General features: G+C 39.7%; 1 protein-coding gene across 15 annotated transcripts in view; it reads right to left on the reverse strand.

The window, feature by feature from the left end:
• Positions 1 to 19,941, reverse strand: part of LOC114880711 (neurobeachin) — a 154,524-nt gene that overhangs the window by 89,961 nt on the left and 44,622 nt on the right. For all 15 annotated transcript variants that reach the window (XM_046285412.1, XM_046285411.1, XM_046285408.1 and 12 more), the window contains exon 2: positions 12,019 to 12,123. In XM_046285412.1, the coding sequence (XP_046141368.1) occupies positions 12,019 to 12,123 (105 nt within the window). The remainder of the gene's footprint in view (positions 1 to 12,018; positions 12,124 to 19,941) is intronic.

Here is a 19,941-nt window from a genome sequence, read left to right on the forward strand (position 1 = left end):
AATCGACCTTACTACCTTCCAAGATTGCGTTCGAGAGTCGCATTTCGATGCAGCTTCAACCCTCTTTTGAAGACTGTCAACAACTTCTGCACTGGCAAAGTTAAATCAACATATTCTCTTGACTTATTCGTGATAATTAACTCGACGAAACTCGTTCCGATATATCGTGAGATGGAAACGTTTAATTAACTTGCAAGTTAAGTTCATAAGGAGCTGTAAGATATTTTGTGCAAAAAAAATAATTAAGCTATGAAGATTTTAATGATATTCCTAAGGGACCTGATTACAGCTAATTGATCTTTTAATTAGAGAGTGCGTGTGCATACGAGGAAAATATTCTACGAGTGCTTCAGATCGATAGAAGCGAGTAGAATTGGCTCGATCAGAATGCAATCGAGCGAGAAGCTATCACACGCAGGAGTGACCAGCCCCGATGGTCCCCTGACTTCATCGCCTCATCACGACCTTATCGGCGCCATATATCCAAGGGATTTATTCCTTGGTATCTTGACCTCCTCCGTTACGGCTCTTTTGCTGAAAGTATCGCACGCCTGGTGATCTATGTTCAGATTCACGGAATCCTGGCTCGAAAGGAACCATCCCCCTTCTGCAGTTTCCAAGATTGAGATTCAAGTTTACGGGGTACTGAAAGAAACTGCCGATATTGTTTTCGATATTATAAGGCTGTCGGAAAAACAATTCTTAGAAAAATGGAGCAGATACTGATAGAACGATACAATTTTATGTCATTTATGTTATTTAATTCTTAAAAAAAGAATTAATGCATATGATATAAAGATTAAATTTGTATGATTTCTTGTGAGAGTAAATTCTTGAATTATTATTCGCAGCAATATAACCGCTTCGGAATGTCCACCGCAGATAACTGTCCACCTTGTTTTTTTTTCTGTTATCTTCGTTTCAACTTGAGTAAGTTGAAATCAGTCTCGTCGCGACCGTCGTCGAATAACGTTCTATCCATCATTTTTTATCGTGATGGAAACATAATTTCATGTGTTCGTGTAAGTGCATACTAGTGCAATATAACTTCGGGTGCAGTTTGAACATTTTTCAAAAAACGTTTTCAAAATTCAACACTCGAATGAAACGTTCGATGCAGAAAAGGCCATATATTTCAATCATTTTAATTACGCTCATGTATTACTTATTTATTCCATACTAAAACGAAATATATTTTCATATTTTAATTTTGCAAAGTTAATTTCGTTTCCATCGAGAAGAGAAGCCGTGTCAATGCAAATATAAATGTACCAGTGTAAATGTAATAAAACGTTGCAGAATAATACGATCAATGGTTAAATTTTCACTGAACGAACAAAGCTGGGATTTTAAAGGGTGGCTACCGAATACCAAAATGCCCATTCATTCGCACAATCCGCGAAACACCGCAAATTAAACAGCTTCGATCAGTCATGAATTCTCCTGTTCACAGATGAAATTATTTCCGGTACATCGGTTCTGTCGTTACCGTGTAAACGTCCTATATTTACACAGCTACGAGTTTACGATTTTATTGTGCAATTTATTAACGCTACATTCGTGACATATGTAAATATCAGAAAAATCAAATCCAATAAAATAGCTTTGTAATAAATCGACGTTATCGTTCGTTGAAACTTTTTATCGTTCTTCTTTTATTATTCGATATATTTGCAGTTGGCGTGGATGATTTAAAAATATAATAAAAATTCTAAATTTCAAACCCATTCGGATAATAAAAAGCTCAATTTGTCAAGTATTTTCTTTCATTATCTCAAACACGTAACGCGTTTTTCAACTCGACCGGTAAAAGAAAATTGATCGTCTCGGGGTGAGATACGTTAAGAGTTAAGATTTCCACTTTGTTGCGTGAAGAAGACAATTCCACCAACTGAAACGGACGATTTTTCACTTGAACAAGGGTAGAAAAGGAGCGGGTCAAGTGCGAGATACCTTCATGGACAGTCGTGAGTAGAGCGTGTATAAAACATCGCGTATACATCACAGAAAATCTTTTCTCGTTCTTTTCGTTAAGTCCCTCGATAATGATATCGTCGGATAAAAAGTAGATTTTTTACATTCGACTGTACGCGTTAAGCTTAGCAAAAAATATTCTAGAATTCTCAAACAAGTTACAATTGGAACAAAGGAATGAAAAAGAGTTGTTGTTTGCGTTGAACAGTAATTTGCAAGATTAAATTGTATGATTTGTGAAGAAAATACAGAGCTTCGAGATAGGAAAATTATATAAACATTACAGTAAGTTTGTGTAAAGAAACAAGAAAGCCAGTTTATAAAGGTGGAGGAGATTCTTTCTATCTCGGTGGTTGATCAAAAGGGGCCAGGAAGAATAGAAGACGTCATATTATAAGAATTTTTCTTACTTTCTTGAAAATTCAAAGAAATATTGCAATAAAACTTAACCCATATTTCTCGGTTAATAAAGTTTTATTACAATTCTGTTATATCTACTCTTGTCAATGTAGAAACCGTGTCCGTTACATGCAAACTTTTCACGATATTTTCAATTTTTTAATTTATTAAACATTTCAATTCATAGAAATTGTTCGCAATACTTGAATCTCTTGTCCGACGTAATTCAATGACGTTCATCCCCCAGTTTCATCCTCGGTTAAGTCACGATAACGTAATAAACCTGTTGGTAAGAAGTTTTCCATGCAGTCGGTGATTTAAAATTCTAATCAAGAAGAAGCTGTCCGTAAACGCGACGAAACGTCAGGTTGGTAGCCAGTTGACGATATATTTCGTCGTGTTTCCCTCTTCGAATCGCCTACGAACGTTTCTTCTCCCCGCGTTGGAGTCAATTTCAGCAAGATGGAAATTCTCGCGACGATCGACCGCATCAGCCTCTAGCCTCGGATCTCGTGCGTTCAATTTTAACGGGGATTTATGGAGATAAACCGAAATAAGATTGAACGGTGTTCGGTATTCGAAGCACGTTGCCGGATATTTTGTGCACCCCGGTTGTCGTTGCCTCCCTGCATATATCGTCCACCGCCGTCGAATTGAAATGCAACTTTATAAACGACCCACGAGGGTGAATGCCAAATAAACCCAATGGTCCTTGCATTTCAATTATCGTTCAGTATCGTCCCTGTTTTCGAGTTAATCACCAAACGTTAAACCCTGTTTCTTAATTTTAATTCAACAGTCTCACCGCGGTTACTATTTCAAAGTTCAAGCAGAATGTATTCTTAATTAACAAAAACACTTTCGTTGCCACATCAAAAGCTGGAAACTACACGGAAAGTTTGCGTAGCTACGCTTCGACGCAAAGTAAATGTGCGGGCAAACGTTGCTGAAATATCAAGTGAATTTTCAGCGTACCTCAAACCGGTCATGTTTGCCAGAATTTCTCTACTCTCGTTGCAGCAAAGGCGAATGGACGTGGGAAACAAAAAGCCGGTGAATAAGGCCGAAGATAATCTCCGGAGAAATACGAAGGAAAAGTTTCTTCTACACTAGCATCCCTGAGGAGGTATCTCGCATAGCAGGGATGCTGCTCTTTGGTCATTTGATTATGAAATATTATTCTGGACCGCATCCCGTCGGGACACAACTCGTTAATAAATTAAAGGAAACGACGCGTTTGGATGATACAAAAGCGTCACGTCCATACATCGAAACATTAATCATAATATTAAATGACAACAATTTAGCGAGATCCAGCACGATAGAACGCGGTAATGGGAAACGTAATTAACACTTTATTAACGAATGACACTGTTTCCGCGTTAAATTAAATATTATCACGAGCTGATTGATTACGTACAAATACTGCTGCAAAACAAATTGTGCCCGAGTCTTTTATACTAAAATAAAATTGTTTGTGAATGAAAAGAATTTTAGAAAAAGGCATGAACAATTGATTGTACCCATAAGTGGTATGGTTCAAAGGTTTATCCCGTCGACTCCTTAATGAAAAGCGAGTCTTAGACGTCGGATACAGGGCATACGGGTTTCCGTTTCCTTGAACGTTCAAACAGAAAAAGGGGTTGGAGAGGAAGAGAAGACTGCCTCTGGCGGAATTTCCACTCGGTCTCGGTCGCGAGTTCACCGGCACCATTTCTCTTCCGTGGCCTCTGATTGGCAATAAAGCACAGCCATGATCGGAGCCCGGTCAAGACATTCCTGGAGAGGAGGAAGTAAATGAAAAGCGTCTTTCGTTTTTATTGTAAAGTCGTTGATTCTTAAACGTCAGACCCCTCAAGGCTACTAATTACCCTGCCGCTGAAGCTGACGTTCAATCGTTTCTTTCTTTTTTTTTTTTTCATCCTCTTCCATCGTATTAACGCTGACGCAAATATCATTTTATTCGAAGAGATTGCCTCACCGTTTCAAAGCTGATCGTTTAATTTTCTTGCAAATCATGGCTGACGTTCGATCGTGGGCGAAATGTGCCCGTGTTTATGTAAAAATTTCTTGAATTGATGCCAATTTATAAGAAAGAAGAAAAATATTTTATCCGGAAAGATTGCTTCGCGACTTCAAAGCCAATCGTTAAATTTCATTGACGTTGATACAGTTAAAAGTTTCTTGGATTGAAATTTGCAAGAAAAAGAGGAAACGTTGTTTTAATTGATAATCATAATTTTATTGTATTTTGATAGATTTTTAATGTTGGCAAGGAACGTGATTTTTCTAACGACTCTATCGAGGACATTGTTTTCTTCCCGTCGCTATGAAAATAGCGAGACACACTCACCAGTAATTGCACGAGGGAAGCAATTCTCATGGAGGGAATAGTTCCATCGGTAAGAAACAACGCGAAACGATCTCGTAAAACTTTCATCATGTTCGAATCTACTGTTCCTTTTCATTATCGCGATGAACGATTGGAATTACACATTATATAACAAGTACAATGCAACTGTTAGCTCTTTCCAATTTCAGTGATCTCAAATTTGATGAAAATTATTGCAGAGATAAATCGTACAATTCACTAATGTAAAGTTTTTGAAATATCCTATCAAACTCTTTCAGAAGCTTAGCCGATAAAAAGATATCTGTCGAATATCGAAGTTTCATTAAAATTCGATAGACTATACAGTTAACATTCCTCGCCTGTGTTTTAGAACATAGCAATCGAATTCTTCTTCGTCAAAGGGAAATTAAACCACAAAAATTTCATCAAAGACTTACTCCTACGATGCTCAAATCCACGTAGATATAAACAATACCGCAAAAAGGGATGTCTAAAGGTGCGCATAGACAATTACACGCAGTGTCTATCTTGCTACTATAGGGTTAAACGAACTGATCGAATAGCAGGGTGAAAATGAAGCTCTTGCGGTCTGGGCGCAAATGACAAGTGTTTAGGAAAGCACGGAGGGATCGAGTGGCTGTTCGGGATATGAGGTTCTGTTTCAGGTGAGATACGACTCTGAATGGGCTAGAAGTACAGGTGCAGTTTCAGGATTAAGTAAACCTATGCTGAGAGAGCGCGATAGCTTTAACAATACACTCGACACGTGAATTGATTTTAATTATAGACTTTAATGAGTTCTGATTTTCGAACGAATTCCAATGAAACGATAAAGAAAAATAGAAAATTATTATAAAAGTAAACGTCATTGTCACGGTTCTATCTTCACCATCGTCTCTCACAAGTGTATCTAAAGACTGGCGCGGAGACCAGCGTGTCTAAGGACTCAACGCGAATTCAGTCTGGCGGAAAATGATTCGCTGCGAAGGATCTTCAGCTTCGCCAGGAAGTCTGGAGGCAAGCAGCGATTCGTACCACGAGCCCACGAAATCGGTTGAGCGATAACACCGGGCTTGTGACGTCACGCTCTCGATAACTCAGAAATTGCCAACGGCCGGTGTGGAAGCGGAAGCACTGGACCGGAACAGCGCGGAACAGAGAGCTTTGCGCGGTTAATGGGGGGTTAGAATTATCGAGGCGTCCGCCTCTCTGGCGTCCTAAATGATACGGGGGCAAAAACTCTGACTGCCATGACTGGTGAGAAGGATCGATGTTGACCCTCGATAAGTTTCCTAATTGAGAACGAGGAACTATCGCGAATTATTTAATCTTCCAAGTGAGACATCTGTTAATTAGCATTGTTTTTAATAAGATTCCTTGACGATACTAACCCGTTACATAAATATCGAACGAACCAGCAGCGTCAGAAGCTTCCCCTTATCGCGATGTCACGCGGCGGAAACATTTTCTCTCCTCTCCATATCTCGTAACAAATCGGTGCTCATTAAGAGCGATCCGTCTTACTTTCGTATAATGGGAGGAAAGTGTCCAATAAAAGGCGGTTTGCCCTTTCTTGACACCGAGCTGTAGGAAGTAATTTGTCATGATTTGCTTGTTTTACACGAGTCTCACGTTTCCATTCGCGTTCGCACAATTTCATCTCTGGATAAAGTGAAACATTTCACGAGAAAATGATTTCGAATATGTTTTCGATTCAATTGTCATCGGAGCGAGAGTCAATTCTAACGGATTCATAGAAAATTTAATTTTAATCGATTCTTGGAATAATTATCCGCAACGCGTTTCATCGGGGTGCTGTCTGCGGTATAGGAATGGTCGGACGCATCGTCGATGCCGATATTTCGACGATGATTCGGTTCTGGCCGACAGAGCCGGCTACGAGCATGGTCGACGTAAATTCGGGCTGACCGCGGCGCAAGTGTCGCCATTATCGCGGTACTTGCCACTAACCGGGATTAATATCCCGGCTGGGCTAATAACCAAAGACATTCGCGCGCGGGACGTTCACGTTGGGACACGTAAAACGAAACTTTGTCGGGTCGCAATGAGAATTGCATATACGCCCGTTTATCGTGGTAGCAATTTCGCCGTACAGTCAAATGGGATAGTCATCCGTGAATGTAAATTAAGAAAATCATTTCCGAGTGTTAATCAACTAGTTATAATTGCTTGGTTGTTGAACGACTTTGCACAGAAGTTGAATTAGGTTTGCTACTGCAAATGTACGCTATTTGTATATTGAGTTATAGGTTAAAGTGTGTATTGGGTTCAGGTTCGTCTGTTCCCAGCATGGGTCGCCTTTGCTACGATACAGAGTTACTTTGGTCCCTGGCTATCTACATCGAATTTCTTTGATCTAAACTTCCCTATATCGGAGTCTCTTTGCTCGATGAACGTATATACCCAATTCATCAGGTTTGAGTATCGGTATTCCAAGGTGTCCATTTACGTCCATCAACTCAAATACAGTTTGTCTAACCAGTTTAATATTGTTCATATTAATTTCCATTGATTCAGTTTGTATGGTATATTCAAAATTTAATTAAACTATTGATGTAATGTATCTGAGTCAAATTAATTAATCATCGTAAATGATACCGAAATTGTATATAAAAAAATCTGAAATAATTATAACTATCGTTGAATAGAATAATCAAATAGAAGTTGGAATTCACTATTCCCTTAAACAGAATTCGTGCTATTAATTTGTCATCGAAGCAAATGAAATGCATACTGCAATCGACAGAGCACAATTCACGGAGCGGAATTAATGCGTCGCGCGAAAGCTAAGTTTCGAGGCCTTTGTTGTTTAATTGCATTATAACGTTCCCACGTTAATAGATTTTATCTTCGACGTTTCATTTCGGGCTCGATCTTCATTTGCATGCGCGTTCGCGTATACGCGACGATCGAACGTGGTCAGGAATACATTCATTTTCTTCCCGTTCAGATTCACCGGGAATAGTTCTATCAAATCCGTGACAAATGTCGCGTTACACAAAACGTGAACGTGTCTTTTAGAATCTTGATTAAATTTAATTAATTCATTATTGTAATGTTTATTAATACCCTGATGGCGAATGCTTTATTTGGGAAATGCTTCGGAATATATACACGTAATTTTCATGAAATTCGTGGAAAAAGGTTTTGATGGAAATTGAATGATCAATGATATAGTGTTACACAGAAATATTAATAAGCATACGTTCTACTCGTTACAATGAAATTTCATTTGCACGTTATTTTCCGCGATCGCATAATAACTCACGGAGAAATTTTATCGGAGTAACTCCGTTGTACGCCGCCCATATTTATCTGACTGTTTGTTCAAAGCGTTTGGAAACGGTCCAATTTCAACAGCGCCACAACATTGCAGATTTATGCAACCCGTTACGGGTCGCGTCTGTATTTTGTTAGTCTAGTTTGAAATTCTGATAAATGATTGCTCGATGGTACGTGAATACACTTCCTCTGTTTCTCGTTTATTTTTTTCCACTTTCAACGAGAATGGAAAAAAAGAGCGACACGTTTTCCTGTCGAAATACACGAAACCTATACGATATTTCTTCCGAGAAATAGTTACGGGAAATGTACTCGTAATTCAGACAGAAATTTATAAAAGTTAATGCCAGATATTCGGCTTGTAACGCTTAAATCATGTGGATAATTCGGGAACCAATAGGCACAAATTATTTACTGACTTTGCGGAACGCTGGAAAACTTGTTAAATCCGTTAGAGGAAAACCATCCACGTCGAATTGATCGGATAAACGGGAACGATGTAATGCACATTATTTTCAGACCGAATGGAATACATTATACTGACTTTATGGAAATCTGCCTTAAGTAAGGTTTACGATATTAGAGTAAATAGTAAATAAAGAGTATTAGTAGAGGAGATCTGTTTACTATATTCTTATGTACAGAAACCAGTGTTGAATAAATGCCTGCAATTCGAACCGCATCATTTTATCCGCAAACGTAACCCGTACTTATTAAATTTGCAAAAGCGTATCCCGTTCGCTTCTTAAGGTGAAATGTTACACGAGAAAACGATATTGGTATTTCGGTTCGATTTCATTGATGCGAGAAGCATATGCATGAGACAGAGGCCACCACGGGGTCGTGTACGCTGCATCGTTGCGAATGACGTTTGCAGGCAGTTATCCAAATTTACATTTCATCGATACGACACCGGTAACTGGCTGTATATCTGAAGTAGTTTCTCTCGAAACATGGTTAACCAAAACTCTCTCTGTCAGTGCTGTATCGTTCGACGAGTTTACACGAAGAACAACATCCGCTCGATCGATTTGATTCGATTTTACCTATGCAAATGAACCCAATTCAACCTCTGAAAAAATTCAATTTCGACTGGGGAAAAAAAATACCTATTCTTTTGTTGACCTCAGTAATTAGAAAATATGTTCTTTTTCTCATTTATAAAATGTAGAAAACCTAAAAATTGAATATACGTAGTTGAAATGGAATGTAATTGAGATTTCCAATGGTAGAATAAAAGGAAGAAAACGGAAAGAAATGTCCGAGCGTGTTCGTTAATTTGCAACACGCGGCACAAAGCCGAGCAATGCATGTTAAAACGCAGTGGGAATCGGTTTTCTAACGAGTTTCACCGCGGTTTGAAGCGTGCTCGTGCCTTTGAGCAGACACGAGCGATAACGGACACATCGAATTCGATTGGAAGCGTTATCGAGGCCGACTGGTAAAAGAGGCACTTTTTAATGAAAAGATTGAATGGCATAGTCCAGGCGATAGCTGTTTTTGTTAGTTTCTCGGCTTTACGCTTGTACCGAGCAACGAGATATTTTCTCGCCCTCGGTACGATGTTGCGTCTTGCCGCAGTACGACGATGTCTCATCCATTTTAATTACCTCTTTGAGAGACCTCGACCCGTTGTAAGGCGGCTACCGGTAAATAACGAGGCAATATACTTGACATCTAATTGTGTATTTCTGAATCCTGGCGATACGTGGCGGTGGAACGTTCAGATTTTGCCTGCTAGAAATGAATTTCACCGGAAACTGATATAAATACTTGAATCGAAAAAGAGAAGAAGAATGAAGCTCGAACGGAGACGAATAAAACTTTATTGCTTTCTTCTTGAAATTTACTCCTTCTTTCATAACATCGAATCATTCAATTTTGAAAATTTGTCCGCGTGAAAATTCAAGAAAATTGTGGAACGGATTAAAATTCAAAGATTCTTAGATTCATCAATCCAAACTTGACAATAATAAATCAGTTTCATAAATTATTTCCCACGTACAATGAGAAGAATACAACGAGCTAAGGCATCGATAAAGTTTCTCCATAGAAATTTAACAAATATCCTGTCCAGAACTAAAGTAGGTAGGTACTTCCCTTCTCGCCTCCATCCATTGAAACTCGAAGTTAAGCGAATATTTTAAAGTACAACCCGCGCAAAGTATCATCCATCAAAAGAAGAAAATCGTTTACAAACTGACAGACCTGACCGTTTCTCTTCAACGACCGTGACAGTGAAGAAATATAAAAACGTTCATTGATGGATGTAACGCGTTACGTATATCCTACCAGTAGTTTCAATTTCAATGACTGAATCCTTCCGTATGTACACGTATACGTATGCATTTCTGCGTACGTTGTTATATGTGTATATACGTATAAGATAGCCGTATGTAGGAGAACGGTCATGTACAACTAGGGACAGTAACGTGGAAACTCCCTTAACAGTATTAACATTTCAGGGACGTGCTTGAACGGGATTCTGAGGACGCCGGAAACCGATCTGCTGAGGATTATATTAACCACAGGGGATGCTATCGAGACGACCATGGAAATTCGACCAATGGGTTCGTACGATTCAATTATTATTCCGAAATATCGGATTTATTCTAAACGCGTTTGGTACAAAGATATTAGAAATGAATCCCTATCGTACGAAGGGTATAACGTAGGATAAGGTAGTCAAAATGGCTCGGGTACTGACTCGAATAAGGTACGCTCGCTCTTCGCGTCTCTTCTTCCCTCGCAAAAGAGTTTCGTGAGCAAATGAAATTAGGAATCGCCCGAGGATATTGCGGGGTATACAGGAGGAAGGTTGTTTGGTTAAGCTCACCGCCCGATTATTTTAAACGGCATAGTCGCGCAGTCATCGTGGAAACGGGCGCGGCTTAAGCTGCAAATTAGTTTTCGTCGCGAAGTTCGCGACAATGCAACGAGATTTTCCACCGTTAACACGGACGCGCGATCAAAGGATGCGAGCAAGGAAGAAACAGGCCCTCTTTATAAACTTGTTCCCTGTACAAGGTTTAAATTTCTATTTACTTTTACGCCGAAACTTTCTCGCTTCGAGCTTCGAACAAGCTAGTCGGCAACTTAGGAGGGCGGCATGGAAACGGTAAATGGCTTTTCCTTCACTTGACGTGGCGACTAAGGAGCCGCTATTATTTACGAAACTTTCCTCTCCTTATGTCTCTATCTTGTCGCTCTGATGGTTCCATTAACGAGAAGACGGTATGCAACAGCTTAAAAAGCTTCGAATAGCATTGTTCGTTTTCCTCATTCTTCTTTGCCTTACCTTCATTCCCGCACGATCCATTCTATATATTGTGTAAAAAAGTTTCTCTATTTTCTGGTAAATCACGTCGCATTTTCTCGATCGTGCAGTATTACACGGTACAGATACATCTTAACGAGAAACACATTTTATAGAGTCGTCGCGTTCCCGTGGAACATTTTAAGAGAGAAAAAAAGAAAAGAATCAGTACCGATTCGCTTCCATTTGCAGCGGAAACGCGAACGACGTCGACAATGCTGATAAATTCCCGTGGTAACAAAGAAGAGAAAAACATTTGCGTTTCTACGCAAGCAGAATTTATCCCCTAATGGATTTCGTTCATTTCTCCTCTGAAACGTTCAAAGCTTCTTTTTTCTCTCAATATTTTACTTGAATTCAAGTAAACGACGTCGCAGGACACGATATTTCCTGAAAATGCGTTGATTTCTCAGTCGAAAGAATGGAGAATTAAGCTATATCTCCAAAACGGTATAAAAATTATCCTCTATCCTTTTGGATCTTCTATATTAAAGAGAAAGAGTTTAGTATTGCGAGAGTTGATCATGGTGGATCAGTATATTTGAGGTACATATTGATCGCATCGATCGCGTGTTCCTAGAGGGAATCGAATTTCTGATGGCGGAGGTATATAACAACCGCGCCTGTTGGATAATTAGTTTGATCGAGCCTGAACGTTACGCCCACTGCTTACCTGGAGATTGGCCGGGCAATGATCGAGGAGTTCCAGCATGTGCCTGATGTTCTGCGCGTCCTGAATCACGAAGTTCAGTTCCATGTCAAATTCACCGCCCACCAGCTGCGAACAGAATAAATTGAATGTTATTAAATATGTCGTGCGGCTTACGGTTGCGTTCAAACGATTCCATCAAGTACGAGGCGTGTTGAGAAAGTTTCGTTCGGGTTAGCTGGAGCGGATAAGAAAAACTTTTGGGATCGTATTTTAGTCCAGAAATACGTAACATTCTAGTTATAGAATTTTCTTTACGAACTTCTGTTCAGGACTGCCGAGTTAACGCGTTGATTGCTACGAACGGTAATCGGTGTCTGATGCTATGAATTTCATTCAGTGAAAATAACGAAATTCTTTTTCATTCGAAAATACATTTTTGCGACAATATATTTCGGGTGAAAAAAATAGTGACATGGTTAAATGACAAACGCACGGTTACATCGACGTATTCGGTAGTAAAATATTCGTGCGGTTTCGCGAGTGAAAAATTTATACGTTCCCGCGTCGATCACCGGAAACGATGACTTATATCGATACTGAAACTAATGCCAATAAATCGTTCGAAAGCCGAACAGTTTACGAAGCTGCGTGCGTGTTTGCGGTGTCTCCTTACTCTGCAACGGCTTACGTACAGCCGAACCGGAAACCCCATCTCCACGGAGAGAGCGTAATTTCCGGCCAAGTATCTCGCTCTTTCCCCTCTTCCAAATACTTGCCCACGATATCGATCATGAATTGCTTATATCCCACCTTCGAACGTGAGCCGTGGTCACGAACAATTTTTACGACCATCGAACGATCATAAAAATTCATGGATAAGACCGGGTCGTTTATGGAATTGGAAAAAAAAAGCGGTTAAGCATATTCGAAAACTGCGGAGGCATATTGAAACGGGAACGGAAGAGAGCTTTAGACGAGAAAAGCGGATTTGTTGCGATTTTCTTTTTTCTCTCTTGTACAAGAAAGCATGAAAAATATAAAATAATAGTATGATAAAGGAAGAATGATTTTTTATTAAATTTTTGAGGTCGTGCACGAAACACGAGGCAAGTAAAATTCAGACATCGGCCATATACTTCAAATATGGAATGGATATTGCCTGGCTGTTTCTTCTAGCACCCCATAGAGTACCTAGTACTCACCGTTCTCGCTGTCACGTGGTCATAAGTACCCTTTCAGAGAAATAAATTTCAAGGAACCGTGGGTCGTTGTTATTGCTAGAAGAGAGCCGCTGCAACGATATCACGTTCGATGCTATGAACAGTTTCGAGATGCGACCCACTCTTAGGGCAGAGATCGTATGCCAGAGATCGGAAGAAAAGCGAAGAAACGGTGAAAAATTGGTTTGCCGGATATATCGATCTTTGGCCTTTGCCAAAATGGACGCGACAAATAAGGGATGAAACGATATTTTGCCAAGTATTCGACAAGATTTACTGTCGACAACCATAATAATTATTACTACTGACTAATATTGATTGTTATTCTTCTTCAAGGATTGGAATTAATAAACTGAGAAATGCTACTTTTTGAAACGCATACAAGTTTTCAAACATATTTCATATAAATGTGAATCGAGAGTTTTTAGGGAGAAAAAGAAAATTCGATCAAAGCCAGTGATAATCGAATCGGTGGAACAGACGACCGATAAATGACATTAGGGTTCGACTCCCAATCCAGCAATCCAATTCTTTTTCTCTTTGCGACACTAATGACTGACCGAAAATTCTATCTAACCCTATACGACGAACCAGGCCAAGAGAAAATCAGATTAGATGACCCTATTCACAAAAGTCTTTGAACATATTCCAGAGAAAAAGTAGTCCTCTTTTTTTGATATAAACGACAAATTCAAATAGACTTCATCAATATTTGTTATTCAAACCTTTGTTAATTTAGTCAGCAATTTGAAAATAGAACAGCATACATCTTTCACGATATCACACTGCGTTAGAACAGGAGATTCCTTTAAAAATAAAAGTAACATTTACATACTTTGTTTGCAATGGTCCAGCGATTTACGTGCCGTCGCAAATTGATTGGTATAAAGCAAACAGAATCGAGAACGAGCGAATTGTTTTTTTACGCAAATAACGTAGACGAAATTTCCATAAACAACCAATCTACACGGTACACGAAGGGATCACTCTCCTAGGGGAGTAACCGGTTCGTCCTGCTAGAGCACACAAAACGGCTCGAAAGGAAACAAATAAACGGGCGGTGACTTACGATTTTCACGATCAATCGATATCGCAACACGATCGTATACATACCTGTTCATGCAGGAAATTAGATCGTCCTGTGAACGATTCAACCGCGTTCGCATGGAAACTCACGGGAAAATGGAAGCGTAAGAGGAGGCAGAATGGGATTCGGTGAATTAGGGCTGGTCAACATAGCCAACCGCTAATTGGATACCACTTGCTTTTACACCTTCTATGTTTCTGCCAGTCGAGAACAGATAGTACGTGCTAAATTTGCTTATTCGCCAGTGGAAACGTTACGCGCGAATAATTCAAGGACTTAGAGATAATTTTGTGAACACTTTTCCATCTACCATAGAAGAAATTTTATTAGTCCGATGTTTGATCATCCAAGGGGATTCTGTTTGCTCCGACGATGAGATGACTTAGGTTTTTGTCACGGTTCGAGAGATGAGGGTCAATACTGAAGAATAGACGGTGTTTTTAGAGCGATAGCTGTCGTTTATTCTGCTTTAGGAAAATTTGGAAAATTCATGAAACTGAAACCATGAAGAAAGAAACGGAAAGGAAATTCTTTGTGTATAAAATAGCATTTATCTTCATTTTGGTTTAGCGTGGTGTACAGATTTCAAATTATGTATTGAATAAAAACGATGATTACTTTATAATCAAATGTATGAAAAGAGAATAGTAAACAGGATATGTTCATAAAATATTTACATATCGGAGCATAGTAAATAAATTTTGATTCGTTCATACCTGTGATCACAGTGAAAGGTGTTGATCGAGTTAGCGTAAAAGTGGTGCGAAGCTTGTTTGCACGGTTTGAAAGGTTTTCAATTGCCACTCAAGAATGCATTACGCGAAGGAGACTCTCCTCTTTCCTCCATCCTTGTGGCGCGTTGTAATTTTTTTTCTATTCTTGTTTTTATCATTTGGTGCCAATTCTTCTATCACGTCTGAACAGTTTAACAAGGCATTATCTTTTCATCCGACAACAAATTATAACGAGCCGAGAAACAATTATTTCACGTTCGACCGAATATCTCATAGGTAATTGAAATTTACGCGACTCGGTATTGGCATCTATTTACTTGCATTAATCCCTAATCGTTTCCAAACCGAATTGGCAGATAGCCACTAGCTAGTCAGTTGACGGCTGACCAATTTGATGAAATCCGTGAGATGTCAGACCCGAATCAATCTTCATCCTCGAGAGCAATTAGTGCTCATCGCGAATAGGTGCGCGCCTCTACCGTGGATCCATTTCATCGGACGTGTCTTAGTAGATTATGATTAACCGTCGTTGGAGCGTGAATGGAACAGTTCATTCAGAAGCGATAAGCTCCAAATCACTTTCTTTACTTTGATAAATAATTAACCGATTGGACGTTGATTACGTCTGGAATAATTAAGATGCAATCTGACAACAGCTACAAGGTTTTTAATTTTTATAATTTCTTATGACGTTAATATTTTCCAGAAAAATATGAACAAAGTATTTGTTAATTTGATAAATTTCGAAATTGAATAAAAAAGTAACAAAGAAAATGATAAAATTCCTTTTTCTCCCGGATGTGTCGAAATGTAAGTTAGGTAAATTGAGGTAAAGAGGGTAGTATTATCTATCAGACAGGGTGCATTATGCACTGCTCCGGGGGAACAATGATACTTTTCTTCGCAGAAGGAACACAAGAAGACGAAGAAAAGAAACGAGAAGCTGGCTGATTGCACGCGGCCACGCAACCCTTGCCTCCTCTGGTTTTGTCTCTTTTTCTCAACGAGAGCCGTCCTCTTTCTTCGTCCAACATTCATATTTAAGCCACGTTCCTCCTAATTAGGCCGCCATCTTGACAAGCTCTAAATTCACAAGCGTTGTTCTCGTTGAGGCCAAGTCATGCTTTTGCCGCTCTGTCGACGAACGGTCCACTGAATATCTGCTTTTGCCTACGGACTTTCCATTTTCTTCTTAATGCTGCGCCCAAAAAGGCGCATTGTCTGCTCTCTCTATGACGATTCACTGCTTTAAATATTTCAAAGTGAAATGAAATGAAATTTAAGAGCGTACGACGTGTAAATTTACTTAGAATACCTAAATTAATATGATACCAATGGTACTTAGAATTTCCTTTTAATTTTCATCATAACAACACCCGTGCAAGTTCGATGACTCTTAAGTGGAAGAGGGTAATAAAGGTGGTAACGAGATCTCGAAATCACAAGTGCTTTAAGTATCTTTCTCGAATGCGCATCCAACAGAGGGTTAATGATGTTGCGCAACAACGTTTTAGCGCGATGGTGAAGGCTTGTTAATGAGCTTCGTCGTTAAGTACGAGCACGTTGAAAATCATTGTGTATCGACGTTTGCATTCGAGGCAACACGTAGGTATTCTCGTCGAAATACTCGCAAGAAATCTCTTGCAATGTTTTGTCAATGACGATGAATCTCGCCGAGAGTATCGAAATTATCATTAAGTTCATTGTTTCAATATGTACTTCTTGTCGCTTAGACACCTTTTACTTTCTTGTGCTCGGTTCCATTTGTCGACGACGTTACAATAGCAAAATTCGCGGAGAAGAAATTGTTGCTCAGTCGTTAGTGGAGGATACGTAATGCGTCGCGACGAGTGCGATGTACCATGAAGAGGAATACTCGAGTAGAATTGGACCACGATGGTCTGCCATGCAAGCATTCTGCCGCTTTCGAGTTCCGACTAATACGATCCTACGTCGAGACGTCGGCTGACATCCTCGAAGCTGCATCAGGCAGCATGATAGGGAAACTAAACCGGGACTCGGTGTAAACTACGATTTGCATTCGGAACAATGTTCGAGTTCGGATCAATCCGACCGGCCTTCCGCCCGTTTCCCACCCCCGACTATGCGTCCAGAAATTCGGAGCTCCCCCGTGTATTTACGAAATGGTCCAACTTATCCTACCGTGTTATTGAACGATCCAGGACAGACGGTCCGAATATTGTGGTCAGTTATCGACGTCGAGAACATTGTGGCCATCACCACAAATCCCTGCTCCTCTGAAGACGAATATATTTCACTAGAGTTGAACTTCTGGGTTTCAGAAGAGATTTTCATGAAAATGTAGGTACAAAGATATAATAAAAATTCAGGGATATTCTAATGAAAGTTTCTTTCTTGGGGACAATATCGTCCTAACAAGGACATGTGATGAAAGGGTTCGCAAGTGGTGCAACTTCAGAAGTTGCTGCGACGAATGCTATTTACACGTGTCATCCTCGAAATATTGCCCTCGTACCGCGACCACTCCGTTTTCCCTTATAACACGCCCTGCCGCCACTCGTTCTCACTCGAACACCCCCTGTTTAATTAATGAACCTTTCGAAACACACCACCGTCTACTGTATGAGACTCTCCCTTTTGTTTTCACCGGAACAGCACGCAAGAAGCACGTACACGATGAATCGATGTCGCTTCTTCCGTGTAATAATATTTCAATCCTTAAATAGATGAAAGATGGTGGATAAATATAATTACACGACGTTAGGTAGTTAATTGATGTCAAAGGTTAATTGCATCCTTCAGAGGTAAAAAGCTCTGCTTAGTGTACGCTGACTAAGAAAAAAATTACTACAGTTACGCCATTTCACGGTGCACGATGAATTACGAGTGTCGGTAAACTTGAAACCGGGCTGTCCGCCTCTAATGGACCGCAATTAGCACGCGGATCAACTTCTAACGTTAGTCGCTGCTAATTAGCGGTATCATATTTTCTGGTATTATCTTGCCAACATTCGACACAGAATCACGTATCCTCTCATGAATAGGCTGTGAAGCATTTAACGTGACCAGTTCAAATTACTTGCAATATGAAGGGATATTTTAAACAAAAATTACACCACATTGAATAGTGAAAAGAATAGTGAGATTGACAGATAAATCTAATAAAAATTGAGGAGATTCTCGTAAACGATCCTCGATTTTTCTAATGGGAACGAAACTTCTGAATTGAATGTAACACGCGCGAATAGTTACCAAAACTCTTCGCACCTCCATCTGTTGCCACGCTAATTGCGAATGGCTGTCGGCACGAAATGTCCACGTCGAATGAAATATGAGGCACAGTTTCGGTCCAGAAAGGTGCTACGTAAATTGCTTCTCGTCATTTATTCATTGACTCAATTACCAGCTAGGCTTTCAAAAAAATAAAGTTAGAAAGCACTCGATGAACTGTTTCAATTAGCCTAATTAATTTGAAACTCCGTTTAATTATTGCAACAAACAGAAGATTCTGCAAATACTCGATACTTTCATTAACTGTAATTTAAAACTAATACAAATATCAAATCAATTATTTATGAAGGATAGATTTAAAACTATCACAATGGTCGCCGTGGTCAAAGAGTTAAATATGAAACGCTTATAAATGTTATTATATTTTACAATATCAAATCAATTTTTGAAATATAATTAATTATTGAGAGCCTGACCTCGCAGATTTACCATTTCAAAATTTCCATTACAAATCCCTTGCCACAGCAATTACAACGGGCACGTAAATGCAATTTTAAACGCGACGGTTTGACTTTATTTTCAATTATGCAAGTAAATCCGTGCTTTTCAAAATGGGTCAGAATCGCCGTTCATTATATCACTGCGAGCGAACGCTGATTCAGTTTTCGCACGCAGCACGTTCCCGACTTTGGACAACAGTAACAATCTTTCATAAATTTGTTATTCGAAAGAGGAATCGCTCAGCAAACAACGTTTCCATAAAATTCGAGCTTCAATTAATATCACGAATGCGAAATGGCATTAATACATTCGCCTGTTCCCGAGATCCGTATTGATTGCAACAGCTATTACTTGTAGGATTTGCAACGAGCTCGTGAATCGTTTCGTATCGAACACCATATAAAATTCAATCGATCGCTTTTTTTCAATCGTACGTGATCGAACCCTTTGATACCTAACAGAAGACTAAATGAAAACACACTGCGACGAGATTTGTAGAAACACTCGATCGGTGCCCTTTGTGCCTCCGCTTTCCCTTTGCACGAACGATAGTCTCGTTATCGGTTGGATATAATAACGCGGTGGTCACGGGAGGACGCGATCATCTAATCGAGACGAGTGGTCGGGTTATAGCGAGTGCTCTTCAAGTGGTCCATCCGAACGCAATGAAATCTAGTAGTGCAATCTGGAGATATTGGCCGGCCGCAGGGCTGTTTGTGTTCGACCGTGTTAGCTCGGTCCGGTACACGAGGATCATTCATCGGCGAGTGGAGTTGCTGTGCAACGCAGAATGCTTTCCAGCAGAATAGAAATTCAGCTAGACCTTTACCTCATTAACCATCCGCTCCATACAAGCTGCTGTACACTCCAGGAGTTTCGCAAACGATGGACCTTTCTTTGATAACAGCGACTGCTTCAGAAAGGAAGGTCTTCTATAAAGTTGTTCGCACAGAGAGTTTCGAAGAATGAATCCATGTAAAAAGAGGAAGTTTATTTTTATATCTCCCCTACATTTTCATCTACGAGAAAGATCCCAAATCTCGACATTAAGGAAACTGCTGGCTTATGGATCTTCGAGAGCCGAAAGAGAGTCTTAGGATCTTAGTTCACTATTTCTCTTCGTATTTCTCAGCAAGTAGACAAGGCGGGAAAGTTAGAAATTCCTTTAGAATCGCTCCTCTTACCATAC

The sequence above is a fragment of the Osmia bicornis genome, chromosome 4 (assembly GCF_907164935.1).
Source record: "Osmia bicornis bicornis chromosome 4, iOsmBic2.1, whole genome shotgun sequence".
Lineage (NCBI taxonomy): Eukaryota > Metazoa > Arthropoda > Insecta > Hymenoptera > Megachilidae > Osmia > Osmia bicornis.